This window comes from Haliaeetus leucocephalus, unplaced genomic scaffold (assembly GCF_000737465.1).
Source record: "Haliaeetus leucocephalus isolate CR32 unplaced genomic scaffold, Haliaeetus_leucocephalus-4.0 Scaffold251, whole genome shotgun sequence".
NCBI classification, from domain to species: Eukaryota; Metazoa; Chordata; class Aves; order Accipitriformes; family Accipitridae; genus Haliaeetus; species Haliaeetus leucocephalus.
In genome coordinates this window covers 6088296-6104031 of record NW_010972687.1, presented here as the reverse complement: position 1 = coordinate 6104031, position 15736 = coordinate 6088296, and the positions used below count along the sequence as shown (strand labels likewise).

General features: G+C 40.3%; 1 protein-coding gene across 1 annotated transcript in view; it reads left to right on the top strand.

Annotated features, from left to right (window-relative positions):
- Positions 1-15736, top strand: part of SLC28A3 (solute carrier family 28 (concentrative nucleoside transporter), member 3) — a 42777-nt gene that overhangs the window by 11747 nt on the left and 15294 nt on the right. Inside the window, exons 4-9 of the mRNA XM_010568741.1 lie at positions 1268-1350; positions 5045-5136; positions 6556-6745; positions 8739-8883; positions 10553-10666; positions 11455-11532. Coding sequence (XP_010567043.1) covers positions 1268-1350; positions 5045-5136; positions 6556-6745; positions 8739-8883; positions 10553-10666; positions 11455-11532 — 702 coding nt within the window. The remainder of the gene's footprint in view (positions 1-1267; positions 1351-5044; positions 5137-6555; positions 6746-8738; positions 8884-10552; positions 10667-11454; positions 11533-15736) is intronic.

Genomic DNA, 15736 nt, shown 5'->3' with positions numbered 1-15736 from the left:
AGCAGAGAAAGACCTGGGTGTACTGGTTGGCAGCCGGCTGAATGTGAGCCAGCAGTGTGCCCAGGTGGCCAAGAAGGCCAACGGCATCCTAGCCTGCATCAGAACTAGTGTGGCCAGCAGGACGAGGGAAGTGATCGTCACCCTGTACTCGGCACTGGTGAGGCCGCACCTCGAGTCCTGTGTTCAGTTTTGGGCCCCTGACTACAGGAAAGACATTGAGGTGCTGGAGCATGTCCAGAGAAGGGCAACCAAGCTGGTGAGGGGCCTGGAGCACAAGTCTTATGAGGATCAGCTGAGGGAACTGGGGTTGTTCAGTTTGGAGAAGAGGAGGCTGAGGGGAGACCTTATCGCTCTGTACAACTACCTGAAAGGAGGTAGTAGCAAGGTGGGTGTTGGTCTTTTCTCCCAAGTACCAAGTGATAGGACAAGAAGAAATGGCCTCAAGTTGCACCAGGGGAGGTTTAGATTGGATATTAGGAAAAATTTCTTCACTGAAAGGGTTGTCAGGCATTGGAACAGGCAGGTGTGGTGCTTAGGGATATGGTTTAGTGGTGGACTTGGCACTGTTAGGTTAATGGTTGGATCTGATGATCTTAAAGGTCTTTTCCAACCTAAATGATTCCATGATTCCATGACTCTATGATTCTATGATTGGCCAAATTTCAAGTTTTTGCTACAAAGCACATGGATGTTAGCTCACTTTAAAGGACTATTACCTGTTACCTTTTCTCAGCAGCTTTTCTTAAGAATAAATTTATTGGCTTAGTTAAATTTTTAAAACAATAAGCTTCCCTGCCCCCCCTCAATTTAACCATTCCTCATACATAAAATTTCCACCATATTAAAGCTCTGCAAAGAGGGAAGCCACAAAACAGGGGGTCGTCAACAGGAGGTGCTGGGCAAGCTGGCTAGTTAGAAGCTCTACCATCCCTACCTGCAGCTCTCACTTTTCAGCGTATATGCAGTGGTACTCTGTACGGGGCCCTCTTCAGCTCTGAGTAACACTGGTATTTTTTTTCCCCTTTATTTCCCCTTTCAAAATTATGTGAATGGCTTGGAAATGTTCACAGCCACTGTCTAACCACAGGGTTTGCCTGATACTGATCACAGCGTTGATAGCAGACAGGCAAGCCGGAGCCATGCACTCAGTGCAGAAGGGAAAGTCTTGAGACTGCTTCAGCCATCTGCCAGTGGGGATCTCTTTTTTCACACCTTACTTAACAAGCATGCACCCCTTTCACAGCCTCATCATCGCTCTGTTTTCCAGGAGGATGAATACATCAATATTGAGAGTGATCTGCATGAAAAGAAACGTGACTCAGTAGATGATGAGCAACCACGCTTGAAAGGGTAATGTCTTTCGGCTGAGTAAGTTTTTCCACTCCATCCTGACCTAAGCAATAAGCTGCCAGTGTTTCCGCTTCTGGAGCAACTGCTCTAGATTTCACTGCTATACCCCTATGCTACACAGACCTTTGTATTGCCTAGCAATTTGTGTAATACAGAAACACATTGTATTTAAAATTATTACACCTTTCAGCTAGCACATGTGATCATGGAACTATCCTTCTAAAACCTTGCAAATTAAAGGAGCAATATTTTTTCTTTTCGTACATTAACTACTTTTCCAATATTTTCATAGGAGCCTTTTTTAAAGAGAGGTCTTAAACAGTGATGTCTTTCAGGAAGTTAAAAGATTCACTATTGCCTTTCAGTTTGCATAGGTATTTACCCCAGTGCAAAAGAAGAATAGAATAGCTATGAAAAAAGCCATTTTGATGGAGCAGAATTTTTACACTTCGTTAGCACTGGTGCCAAGTGAACACACAGTGAAAACACACATCTACATTTTGCTTGAGGATTAGTTTTTTTGATGAAAACTACAAACCCTGTATAAGACATTAAAAAAATTACAACACAATACTTAAAATTGTGTTTTAATGTCTTAGTGTTTTTCTGTCATGTTGAATCTTTATATACACCTTCATAGAAATCATACTATACTTTTCCCCTGATTTCTATGACTGCATTCTGTTATACAGCACACCATTTCAGCTTTGAACCTCTCTTTCTATCAGCAGATTCTAGCAACTTACTTACTGGGTATCTCAAATAGGAGTTTGTCTACTCAAATTGGAAAAGATCTCATGCCTGTACAAATGATACACTTATATACAGAAGTAATTGTGAAGATGTTAATTATGCTTTTGCATTGTACATACAGAACTTAAAGACTCTTAATATGATCAGGTTTACTGATGCCATCACATTAAAATACTACTTCAAAGATCTAGCAAAAGTGTTTAGAAGTCACTTGAATATTCATTCGTTTCTCCGCTCTGTTCTTTAGAGATTTGTCATTCCTTTAGCAGTACATAACATGAAACACTTTCTTGTTTAAAACGATTAGCAAAAACAAAAGGTGATATTTGATAGATCTAACAGCCAAGTTTGATAAGCCTCTCCAGTGGCAGGTATCCAGTGTCTCCCCAGAAGTAAGCTAATTGCACAGGCAAGTGTTGGTACACAAATGGCTGTACAAGGTTAGTGGCATCTCTCCCCTTCAAACCTGGGCCCACAGGACTCACTCAACAAGAGGCATCTCTGCACAGAGATGGATTGAGTTGGGGCAGAGATGAAGCCTGTACGGTTTTTATTCATTCTTGTTTATTTGTACTCCCATGGAGAGCCAAGGGATAAATAAGATTTAATTCACAGGGCTTACTGTTTCCGAGGTCCCCTTGTTCTTTCAGCAGCAGCAGGTACTATTGTCTCGGGCAGCGAAAGCTCCTTGTAGGCTGGAAGCTGAAGAGCACTTTGTTCTATTCCGATTGCACTCAGGCTACGGCTTGTTCTGTGCTCTTCGGTCTTGCACTTTGTCTAGGTTTATTTTTATGTTGAGCACCTGACAAGGGCAATGATATCTCTACCAAGTTTTGGTTTTTTGTTTGGTTGTGGGTTGGGGTTTTTTTGTAAATTAGCTCCTAAAAGCAGGCACTAATGTGATCTATTGTCTTCCTTGTATCTGCTCAAAAGGGACATTCACAAAGCCTGCCTCCATTTTGAATGTGTCATCGATCAGATAGCACTGAATAGCCTGTGGTTCGAGACACAACCCCTTTGAAAGATCAGTCCGTTGATTAGCAAGGATTCACTACACGTACAAGATGTTAACACTCATTTATAGAGTACATGCAGACCAGAAAAAGGATTTCTGAGTTGCAAAATGCAAGCAAGAATAGTTTTGGCATATACAAGTATTTCACGTTAAAGTTCTCCTTTAAATGTGCTTAAGTGATACCTGTTTTTTCAATATCTTTGGTTCAGTAAAATCCATCAGCAACATGCTGCACTTCAAGCCTACAGGATCAGCTTGTAGAAGATACTGTTTCCTTAGTAAATCAACCAGATTTCATAAAGAAGTTTTTTCTGCCACCTTTCAGAACAGAGCTGCATGCATGACATAAATGCCTAAACATTTAAGATGTCCTCGTACCAAAGTGATAATCACCTAAATTAATAAAATAACAAGGGAGAGAGAGATGTTAGAGCAAAGAAGAGATTACAAGGAATTGTAATCTTAAAATAACAATTTTAAATCCCAAAGGACTCATAAATAGCAGTAACAGGTAGTAGATAACATTTTTTCCTTTTTTTTTTGGTTGATGGACAAACTGTAAATTTTATAAAGTAACTCTGGCTTATTCATGCATCTGTCTCTCATTTCTCCTTTTCTTCCTTTTCCTGTTGTATCTAATCTCTCTGCTAAGATTGTGTAGATAACCTAATGTTCTTACAAAAGAGCTGTGATTTATGAGGCAACAGAAATTCCCAGAACTAGAACTGAAATATCAAAAGCAATCAAGATTTCTCAGAGACCCTGTTACTCTTTTTACTGGTGAAGGAGTATGTTCCTGCTCTGCTGTTCTGAGTGCTGATATGAATTAAGTTAATATCCTTGTTTCTCTCCAATTTCTTTTAAATTAATCGATTTTTTATTTAGCACAGAAAAGAAGGGTATTCATGCTGAGTTTTGGTGTGCATCAGAATCCAGCTGCATCCAGTTTCCAAATAAGTACAGTCTGGATAATTAGCATCTCTAAATATAATGTTGCCTTTATAGACTGTAGGGTGTGAGGCACCGCTTTAGAGACAGAGCTATAGCTATGATTTGTTTTTCAGCTTGCACAATACGAGGGTGTTTATTTAGCTACAGCTTTTGTAACTGAAATACGTCCTCGTCACCAGCATACTTAACATGGGACATCTGTGTTGAATTAAATCCCTTAACTGCTGTTTCCCTAAATTTCAGCCTCCCTCGTGAAATCACTCTGTGTTACACTTAGTGAGATAAGAAAAGAACAAAAGTGAAGTATGTAATGACTGGAAGAACAGATACTAGAATAGGACATTCCAGTATAACAAATAATTTTAGCTTCCATGAACTGATGAGTCTTAGATGAAAAGTTAATGTAACTAAAACCCAAATTTTCAAATATCCAGAAATATCTATGCACACTGTAATAAGGTTTTAGGTGGATATTGGTTATTTTGCACACACAAATGCAACCTTAGTCCTTCAAAAGTACTGCTCCACATAGAAATGCTGGGCTGCCTGTATTAACAATCTTTGTGGGTCTAGTAATGGGCACTGAATCTTTAACTACCTACCCAGTTTGCACTAACCCCTTTAACAGACCTCCTCACAGAAGAGCTGTACTTCAGAGGCTAGCAGAACTAGCCTGCTAACTTCAGCCTGTTAGATAGTTGACAGATTGGCCTATTAGATACCTGCCAGAATTTCTTTTTTGCTTGTCCAACATCAAACCAAAGAAGTTCCCCCCCCCAAAAGCTCTACAGATGTCAGCACGATTTTCTCTGGCACTTTGGGATCCAAATCTACCCCTTACCAAGTGCAGCATACTCCTGTGGAGAAATTTTGATAAATTTAACCTGATCTCCCTGTGCAAATTGCTCTTCTTTTTTATCTACAGCTTAAGTTTCTGTTCTGGGTTTTGTTTTGTTTTGTTTCTTTTTTCCATAGGCATTTAGAAAAGAAATATGATAAAGCCTGTGAATTTTGCAAGAAACATAAAACCAGAATTCACTATGTGATCTATGGAATTTTAATAACAGGTACAGTATATTACATCCAGGGTTGCTGAAGCCTTATTTATTTACCTATATGAGATTATAGACTGTGCCTGTCTTCCATTTGACACAAAAACTCTTGACTGTCCTAAAGAATGCATTTGAAAGGAGGTAAAAGTGAATTAAGTCCCAGAGAAAGCTCCAGATTGCAAAACCTCCACTCATTCCCAAACTTAACAAATCCACAGATCTTGCTACACTGCTCCTCTAGCATGTTTGAACACTGACTAGCAGTTACATTTGGGATAGAAAGGTGGTTCAGTCTTTGTGTCTACTCCATTACCAGCCCCCTTCAACAGGCCTGTTAAATTAGAGGTTTAGGAATTTGCCCAAACCCATGAAATCACATTAAAGACTCAGGCACCAGCTTGGACTGAACTTAAGTCAGCAGGCTAGAAATGGAAGTTTTCTTTTCTGACCCATATCACTCGATATCCATAGCAAATGTTTACTAGAGGAAATGTGTTTTATGTCAGCACGCGCTGCAAAGTCATTCAGATATTCTGCTTTGTCCCTTTCCTAATTAGCCAGTAGATTGGTTTGTTTTCATTCCAGTTCACCAAGTTTCATTTTGAGATCCTCCTACTTGAACACTAAGAACATGTAGACCTAAAATATGTCTGTGTGATAGCCATCAGCATACCATAAAGTCGTTATAAAAGGGCCACTTGCATGCTGAATATCCTGCCCACCTAGCATCAGCTTGTCTTGCTTTGTCATAGTACAGACATATCCTGGCTCAAGAAAGCAAGTGACTTCTAAGGATATGTCAGGGTTTCAGACATTATTTCTATTAAAAAAACTTGCCTTACAAAAATCAGTAGATCTTCTTCCTTATTTGCCAGAGACAAAATCAGAATATTATTTAAAAGAACTGAGTATTTAATTGGCCAGCACATATTAGCAATGAACCTGCCAAATGGCAAATCATTCCACAGCTAGTTTATGAAATAAAATACTTCTAAGCTTCCCAGTTACTTGAGAGGGCCATCAAATCAGGCAATTGACAAATGTTTCTAAGTGTTTCTTCTAGTTTGGTTGGATAAACTCATCCTCCTGTGAAAGAAGGAACAAGAGCCTTTGTTCTTAATTCACAGTTTTTTAGTGAAGCAGTTCTGTAGTTTAATTTTCCCAAGTGATTAACATGTTTGATATGAACTTGGCTTGGCCAAAGCATATAACCTGCTCTGACAAGATGAAAGCCACCTTTCATATCAATGCGCATATCGTAAGTAACAACACTATCTTATGAAAGCAAATTTTTTCAGTATTTAGGCCAAGAGTCAGAAAAGCACTTAAAAGATAAACACAGGCCTGACTTTAACCACATCCTTTAAATTCAAGATTTGATTGTTTTTAAAAAGACCAACCTAACAGACATGTATATTCTTGTTTCTGTGACAGCATACTTGGCAGTAGTTATTGCAGCCTGCAGCTTGAATTTTCAGAGAGCCTTGCCACTCTTTATCGTCACTGTCCTAGCCATATTCTTCATCTGCTGGGATTTTTTAATAGCTAAGTATGAAGACAGAATTGCTGCATTCTTTTCCCCTGGAGAAAGATATCTGGAGAAACAGTGGTTTTGGCTGAAATGGTAAATATGAATTACTTCCTATTTATGCAGAAGAACAAAGCATTAGTCAATTTACCCCTATAGTTTTATTTCAGCTGACACCCCCATAAGCACAGGGAGATGGATCGTACAAATTGCAATAATATCAAAGAATACATACAGAATAATTAAACATTTTCCAGTTTCTAGGTGTCAGGCACACCTTTAAGATTGCAGTACAATAGGTAGGTATCAAAAATCTTGACAGAAAGTGTAAAAAAATTCCTCAAATTGAGATAGGACAAGTTTGTGGTTGCAAGAGAACATGTTCACAGAAGTTCAGATGTGTTGTAGCCTTCTGCATTCATTCTGCAAGCCAGAAAGTGCCTCACTGTCACTTGTTCAGAGAGCTGTGAGGTTTGTAAAAACCTTAACTCTAGCATATGCAAACTGCTAAAGACTGAAGTATGTTATCTAGACACTACTTTTTCACATATTCCCATAGCAATTCTTACTTGACCTTCAGGAATCAAAACATGCCAGCCACATTTAGTGTCATAATAAGATCATACAATCTTATCTGGGATGGTAGACATTCATCTGGTACATAAATTGTAGATACTTAGGCCTGGTAGATACTTATTTCAAGTATTCCTGAGCAATTCCTGAGGAATATTTCAGTTATTTCTGGGAAAACAGCGAGCCAAAGGAGGCTCACAGACCAAAGAAAAGACCAAATGAAATCTCATTGAAAAGGAAAAGGAAATTGGGACATGCTTTCTATCTCAGCTGGGAACACCTTCTATTTGAGAGAGAAAGAACTCTAAGGAGGAATCATTCTGGGTTCTGGAAGATGTCCCAACTTATTCTCAAGATTTTGAAGTGATTTTGCCACGGGACCAGGAATTTCTAAGAAAGATGCTATAAAGATTGTGATCCTTCTGCTCAGGAGCCACATTAGAAAGCAGTCATACACAGGCACCTCCATTAGATGATCTGGCAGGCTCTTTAGGGAAAGGAGCAAACAGAACAGGAGAGCCCTGACGAGCAGATGGAACAAGACAGGGGCAATAAGTGCTGGGCTGCAATCCTTAAATTGTACATATCACAGATTAAGTGCTTCACTGTAGGTCACGGGTTCCTCCAAGAGACAGAAAATCTCCCAGGTGTACAAAGTGTTATTCAACATTGCAATGGCCAAGCCATTTTGTGGACTTGGCCTGCAATATATTTAATCTAGGTCTAAAAATGGAATTTAGGTATCTACGTACCAGTAAGATCAGTGGAAGCTAAACAACTTTTAGACACAAGTAACGTTAAAGAACTGTGTCTATGTTTAGTTTTCCCTACTGTAAATACAATGATGTATTTCCTTGCCTCTCAGGCTGTTGTTGTGATAGTTACCTTCAATATGCAAGCTGAACACGGTTCTGTGATACTGAGCACCATAGAAACACTGAACACAGATGTACACATGGCTTTTTTAGTTGTTTCTGAGATAGCTAAAATTGTTGTGATTAAAACTTCTTTTTCTAAGCAGACTATAGCAGGTTACAAAGAAGTAAATAGTTTGTTACATGCTCCTCAATAGTATGTGTTTCATAGGCCCACCACTTAAACAGCACAGTGCAATTCATAAAAAACACAGCCTGTCTTGCCCAGAGCTAAGAAAAGATTCAATGAAGACAGGAAAGGAAAAGGAGGGTGGAGTGAGAAAGGAGGGTATCTTCTCACACTTCATTTAATAGAAATAACACCCAGACAAGAATCACTCATGCTTTACTGGGTTTCCCCAAATTCTGGCTTTGGGGACATAGTTGGAAGACATTTCTTCTGGATGCCACCAAGGGATGTTATTGTCACAGTTGCATCAGCAAAGGCAGGTTCCTGCTTGTGTAGAGCTACACATTTCAGCTTACTACATTGCTCAGAGAGTTTATTCACAGGCAGAGTTGTAGATGTTGTGGGGAGGGGAAGGGGAAGGAATATCTGGTCTTCTTCAGGATGTCATGCCTGACACTTTTTTTTTTCCTAGGGTGTTGTATGCAGCTTTTATTATAGCTATCATCTGCTGGCTCATCTTTGACACAGCAAAACAGGGATCCCGCCAACTGATCTCCTTTGGTGGGCTTGTGCTGTATGTTCTCTTGATGTTTATCTTTTCCAAATATCCAAGCAGAGTGAGTATTTAGTCCATGTTGGACCTTTTGGGTTTTTTTTGTTCAATGTCTCAAAAGCTATTACCCTACCCTAGCACCAAGTTCAGTAAGAGTAACAGCAAACACATGAACATCAAAATTTAAGCTTGCCAAAACCCAGTGAGGTATTTAATTTCTGATGAAAGTAATTTTGTTCTGATGTCTTGGGGAGCATGTGTCAGGCTGTACCAGAATCTCTTAGTATTTTGGGATGCCACTGCCCATCCTTTGCTCCAGCCCTGATGCAGATTGGGATACTTTTGCTCCTGGAGCATTGGTGCAAGCTGAGGCAGGCCTGCTCCATGCTTCCCACCCACAGGAAGCTCTCTGCAGTTGTCAGGACATCACTGGCACTTATTTGAGGACACTGTCATCACATCAACACAAATCGCATGGAACTGGAGATGTGCTTCCCTCGTGTAGCTCTTAATACCTCACAAGTCTGATTCCCACTGCACATGCAGCAGCTGACTCCAAGCCGAGGTCCTTGCTTTTCACTAACCCACTCTCATAGACTTGTCAATGCCATTTATTTTAATTTAATAAGATGTCCACTCTGTACTGCTGTGATATTACAAAGGGGTTACTTCAGCTGCCACAACTCCCACCTCAGCTTTTACCCCTGAGTGCAATAGCTAGTGCATAGTGCATGCTTTCATCAGTCATGTATTAATCCATCGTCCAGGTCACCAAGTTTCACCAACATTTTTTCAACACTCCTGCATCAGTGCTGAGACCTTCTTAACGGAAAAAATCCCCCCCAGCAGGGACTAATGGACCTGCTGTTCCCCATCCTTTACAATTGCTGTTGTCTCCAACTGAGGTGAAAACTCATGTGCTCTTGTGCTCTCCCATGGGTCCTCATTACACCTAATTGGCTTGTGTTATTCAGATATCACCTGAATAAATTAGACAGTGCCATCTCAGCTCTTTGCCTTGTAAATAATCAGATTCAACTTTCACAAAACAAAGATGTTTTCTGAGGCAGCAGAAGAGAAATCTGCAGCGTACTGAAGAGGGACCGGTCACAGACAGCCACTGTTTTTCCTAACACTGTCTTTATGTCATATGAATCACAGTATCTAACTATGAGTAGTTCTCGAGTATCAAAAGCATCCCTCTTTAAAGCTGGGGAACAGAAACAAAATTGAAATTACCAAAGCACACAAAAAAACCCTGTAGCAAAACCTCCTTATTCCCAGTCCAGATACGTGAAGAATCTGCATGCTCAATTACGTTTTTTTTAATGTTTCCATTCCAGTTTAAAAAAAAAAAAAGAAGAAGAAGAAGAAGAATGTCTGCTGCCCTCATTTATGTCTATTTCATCTATAAACTGTAGAACAGGGAGAATTATCTCTCCTTTTCCTACTACTTGGTTACTTGCAGTCTGTGATGGTGAAATGGGCATGTCCACACTTACCTAGCCAGGCTTTCAGCAGCTAGCTCAGATGGAGACATCCACATCGCAGAGCTCTCAAATTAGGAGAGGTGATTCAAGCTCCAAGTCTTGCACAACCTGTTTTGGCAGCTGCTCCTATCCTACCATATAGTCAGACAGTACCCTTACATTATTTTAACAAACATCTAAAGTAAATTATTATTTATTTAAATAACAAGTGGTTTCTTTATTTTTATTTTTCTGTCCATCTAGGTTGCTTGGAGACCAGTATTTTCAGGAATAGGAATGCAGTTTATTCTTGGGCTTCTTATTCTGAGGACCAAAGTGGGGTTTGCTGTATTTAACTGGCTAGGCATTCAGATACAGGTAAGCTACTGGGCAAAAAATTTATTTTTTGTATACATTTCTGTCTTGAGACTCTCACATAACAGCTAGACAATTCAAGGGTCTGTTTGCCCTGGATGTTTTCCTGTCTTGAGAAAAAATGAGTTCTTAGAAAGGTAATTGACTACCTGAATTAATTTCTTTTTTGTCTAGTCCCACAAGACCATGTGGGACAGGCTGATGAGTAATGGCCAAAGTGACCCTGTTTCTTAATGGCTTTACCATCCTTGGCCTGAAATTGTAACTTACATCTCCATTTTAAACTGTATCATTAATTGCATATGTTGGCATCATGAGTATAAATATTCACCACTGTATCAGAATTAAAAAATTCATTTTTTTAGGCTAGCTTTTGGTTACTCCTTTCAAAACTCATTACTTCAGCCATTAAATCTCCATTTTAAACTGTATCATTTACTGCACTTATTTGCATGAGAGGGAGTGTAGAAATGCACCACTGTATCAGGATTTAAAAAGAAATTCTTCTTTTAGTATAGCTTATGGCCTTTATTGTGTTGGATACTGCAGGAAAATATGCCCTATGTCCTTGCTGTTTATCTATGTACTCTGAAAGCAGCCTGCATTCTTGGCAGAGCAGAGCAGAGACCCTCAGTTCGGCCAGACACTGTCAGTGAAGCCTGGACCCATACAGAGCAGAGCACAAGCTCCTTGGACCTCACCAGATCTCTGCAACACAGCTAGCAATATTTGCTTAGTTTTTGGCAAGGACCCGAAGCTTATGGCTAACTTTCTTTGCTTTCTGTCCCTAGACTTTTCTGGAGTACTCTGATACAGGTGCTAAGTTTGTGTTCGGTGAGAAATACATGAATCATTTCTTTGCTTTTAAGGTAAGTCAGGTTTTATATATGCTGTACGTGGCAGATAGACAACAGAAAAAGGAACAGTATGGCTGGGAAATAAATTCATTGTATGTCTTGTGATATCAGTGCAGTGACCAGAGAAATCAGCTAAGAAGTAAACTATTCCTTACTGTGTGACACTCCAAACAGAAAATTTGGGAACCCCATATAAAGCCCTTCATTTACTGCTGTACACTGGGTTAGGTTACACTTATTTAGTCTAAGTATAACAACATATAATACAAGTAGATAGGATTTTGGGATATGGTTCTACAAGGAATAGGTTAAAAGGCTCCTACCTGGTCACTGAAAGAAATATTACCTCCAGCCTATCTTCCCCACGTCTCCACAAATAAAGGTGCTATGCTGTTCTATCCCAAACTGCTGTGCAGACCACTGCCTCACAGACATCACCCCTGTAGAAGTGGAAAGCCTAGATATGCACTTAAACCAGGTAGAAGGGGTAGAAGCTGCCCATGCATAAGCAGGAAGAATTACATGACATTATTATTACATTAGTAAGATCCCAGGGAGATTTCACCGCTCTCCTTTAGAGACCTTGTCGGGAAACTGCTGGAATACAGCTTATGTGCTCTGTGCTCTCTAACATGCACCAGCATCCTGTCTGGTTTTACTCACACACATAGCCCATGCTATAATACATGCTTAGGCTGGAATCAAGAACATATAAAGCAAAAAAAAAACCCAAAACCCCAACCATGAGAAATGTATCAGGACGTTCTCAGAGATCATCCTTCTGTCTGGTATTTCGGACACCTGACCATGGGCTTACACACCTTTTATCTGTTTTTTCTTCTGGAGGTGATATTCCAAGCTGGATATTCTTCACACTTAGCTCTTTCACTATTTAAGAAAGAAGATGCTACATGTAAAATATGTTGCTAATAAGAACAGTCAGAACATCTTAGAGGGGAAAAAAAATGAAGCACTTTATGAAGAAATATAAACTATATTTTAATCGCAGTATTTTTGTACCTTTTGTTTCACTTTCCAGTGTCCTCTGACCTTTACTCTATTGAGCACTTATATGACAATTTGCATTCACAATTACAAATTTTGGAGATGAAATGGTTTTAATGCCCACCCCCAATGCTATTTTTCCTGTGTTTTTCCACAATGCCTTATGAATATTATTTTTTTCAAGGTGCTTTTTAATGCCTCAGTGCTGATGCAAAAAACTTTGCTGACTAAAGCCATAACCAGGGATCAGACAGTCAAAAATTTGCTTCTGTGTATGCACACATCCATCAGTCTTATTCTATGGGATAAGACAGCAGAAGACATGTGGAGTTTCTGGAAGAGGATAACAAGGACCAGTAGGTTATTTTCACACTGAAAAACAAGAAAGCAAAACCCATGAGTTGATTTTCAGAGCTGCATATGTCTTGGTATAGGAATATATATGGTAAACAGAGTGGCAGACAAGTGCACAGCAACACCAAAACATGCTCCATCTGGTCCTTATGTAGAAAGTGATTTCTCTTTGCCAATATCAGTGACAGCAAGCCTATCTCCCTTGAAATGCTTGTCATTTATTTAGAGATTAAGATGGTCAAAAGTGCTTTTTTGTGTCTTTCAGATATTTTATGAGGTTTGCATGTAGTGCTGAGCTGTCCAAATCTTGCCCCTAGATATTTCAAAGTGCCCTCCAAAAGAGAAACAGCTCAATCTTGCCTTCACTCTTGAGAGAGAGTAGAGAAGTGGTAGGGTATGTCTTTGCAGAAAACTGTCAGAGCCCAATTGTATCCATACTGTATCCTTAGTAATATGCAGGGACACCTCAGTTTTCTGCTAACTTGGACACAGTTACCAGATCAGACACATCCCTTGTGTGCACCCACTGGGCATTCTGACCAGTCCCACCACAGCCTTTGAGCACACAGTTTTGGAAGCACTGATTAGTCATAAATACATCCATGTGCATGCATAAACTGGGTTATTTTAAATGCGTATTTATGTATGTAGATGCAAAGTTTCAGAGTTCTGAAAAAAACACTTGCCCACATAAACAAGCACCCAAATACTTAAGTAGTTAGAAAAAACCTCTTAGTACTAAGTCATCTATCCTGTTGACTATGAAAGGCAAAGTTTGCTTCGAGCAAGTGGGAAATGAGACTTCTGTTATATCAGTAGCACCCTTTTTATGCCAGGAGGATTATAGCTCCCTAAGAAAGGCTTTACTTTGAAGGTCAGGCTTTAGGAGTGTCTGAATCCAGGATGTTCCTTAAACATCAGTAGCAACTTCTCCTTTAAAGAAACATAAGGAAGAACCTAAACATCAAGCCACAAATGGGAGAGGAGTTGTGAGCAGCCAACAATTTCAACTCTCTGCACTGCACGTAGCATAGGCAGTAATGATGATCCGGAAAGTAGCTCTTTAGTAAGGTCAAACCATATTCCAGAATTTATAATAAATATGAAATCACCCAGTTTATAAAAAATACAAATTAAAGAATTTATTTTCTTAGAGGTTATATTATGGGAAGAATTAACTGCAACATTTGTAGGCCACATCATAAATGTAATTCTAAAGAGCTCGTTGGTACAAATTCTCCATTGCATTATTGTGGGATTTTTCAGAGTTCTTGTTAAATTTATTCATCAGTTAAAACTTGACTGTTTAAAGGTATGTAGTAGGTATCAGGAACTATACATACTGGAGACTAAATTTCCACACAAGTTTGTCCACAGATAGAAATATAACTCTAATAGTTTAACCATGCAGTATAATTACACTGCAGGACCCATCCACTCCTCCCATATGGAAACAGGCTAGCCCTTTTTGAGGAGTAGGCCTCTGCTGCAGCTGAGGTCCATATGACTTCCCTGTCATATTTACTTTTGTGGCTCTCCCCGCACTTTTCTCAGAGTTGACAACTGTCTCTACCTACAGGCTGTAATGGTGTGTGTATATCCAAATTAAACTGGTGGATTTTTTAATGGCAGATGCAAGTTGGAGACAATCTCTTTGTCACCTCTTGTTCAGAGTACCCACATCTTTGAAGCAGACTCTGCTGCTCAGAGGGTAAGGGCACTGCAGCAGAAAGAGGGAACTGGAAGTCCATGAGACAGAAGAATGAGTTTTAAGAGCTTTTCTTTTCTTAAAGGCAATTTCATGCAATCAGTGCATGTTTTTTGAAAAAAAACAAAGGGGACTCTTGACCTTTTATTTCCAAATACATTTCACATTTAACCAAAAAAGGAAACACTGCCAGTTAAGGCTGGTGTTCCACCGTGACCTTCCCCTGCTGTGCAGATCTTCTTACACACATAGGGTGTGCGTCAGCCCCATAGTTACAGAGGGAAGCTGTTCTCAGACTCCTTGGATCATCCCCATGCCCCCTTTTTTCCTAACAGTCCTGCTTCCGTGTACATATGACTGTGCCCTGATCCCCTAGCCCTCCAGACCCCTCCTCAAATACAAAGGTTTGCATAGTCCATTCCCCTCCTCATCTCCCCAGATCCTGTACCCGCAGCTCCAGCAAGGCTGGGCTCCTTCCACCCTCCCCAGACCTGCTCCTAGCCTGGGCTCCCTTTGCCCTCTGAGTGCTTCGCCAGGTGCCTGACCCTGGAGCACCACCAGAGCTTTCCCCTCCCTCTCCCATGCCCCTGCACAGCTCTTTGCCATCGAGGTACTGCCTGGACATGCACGCCCTGCTACCCAAGCCCTAAGACCCACGGAAGGAGCCCTCTGATGTTATTGACCCCATGTCACCTACTCCCCTGGTTTTGGCACCGCAAAGAGGGGGAAGGAGAGGATGGGGAGCAGAAGAAGACACTCCTGCATCAGTTTTCCCATCTTGTCCCACCCGCAATGTGCAACCCACATGGGCCCAGCACAAAGGCAAAACTCCTCTCAGGGCTGGTGGAGAGAACGTGGTTCCTCCGTATAGACATGGGACAGAAGGAGTTTTCCTGAGGCTGTTCTCTCTCCCAACTTTCAAAACCACTGACTTAACACTTCAGTGTATTAACACCATGGGGAGCCTTTCTGTAAAAGAGTTCTGGTTTTTTTCAGTTGAACTAGTTGTTTCGTGTTTCAAGTGCTTTTCATTGCATTTATCTCTGCAGACAACACAACTGAAACCCCACCACAATGCCATGTGTTGCAAGTAGCTTATTAACATTCTGCTTATTTTAGAGTAATAATTTGCCAGTGCTTTCCACGTGA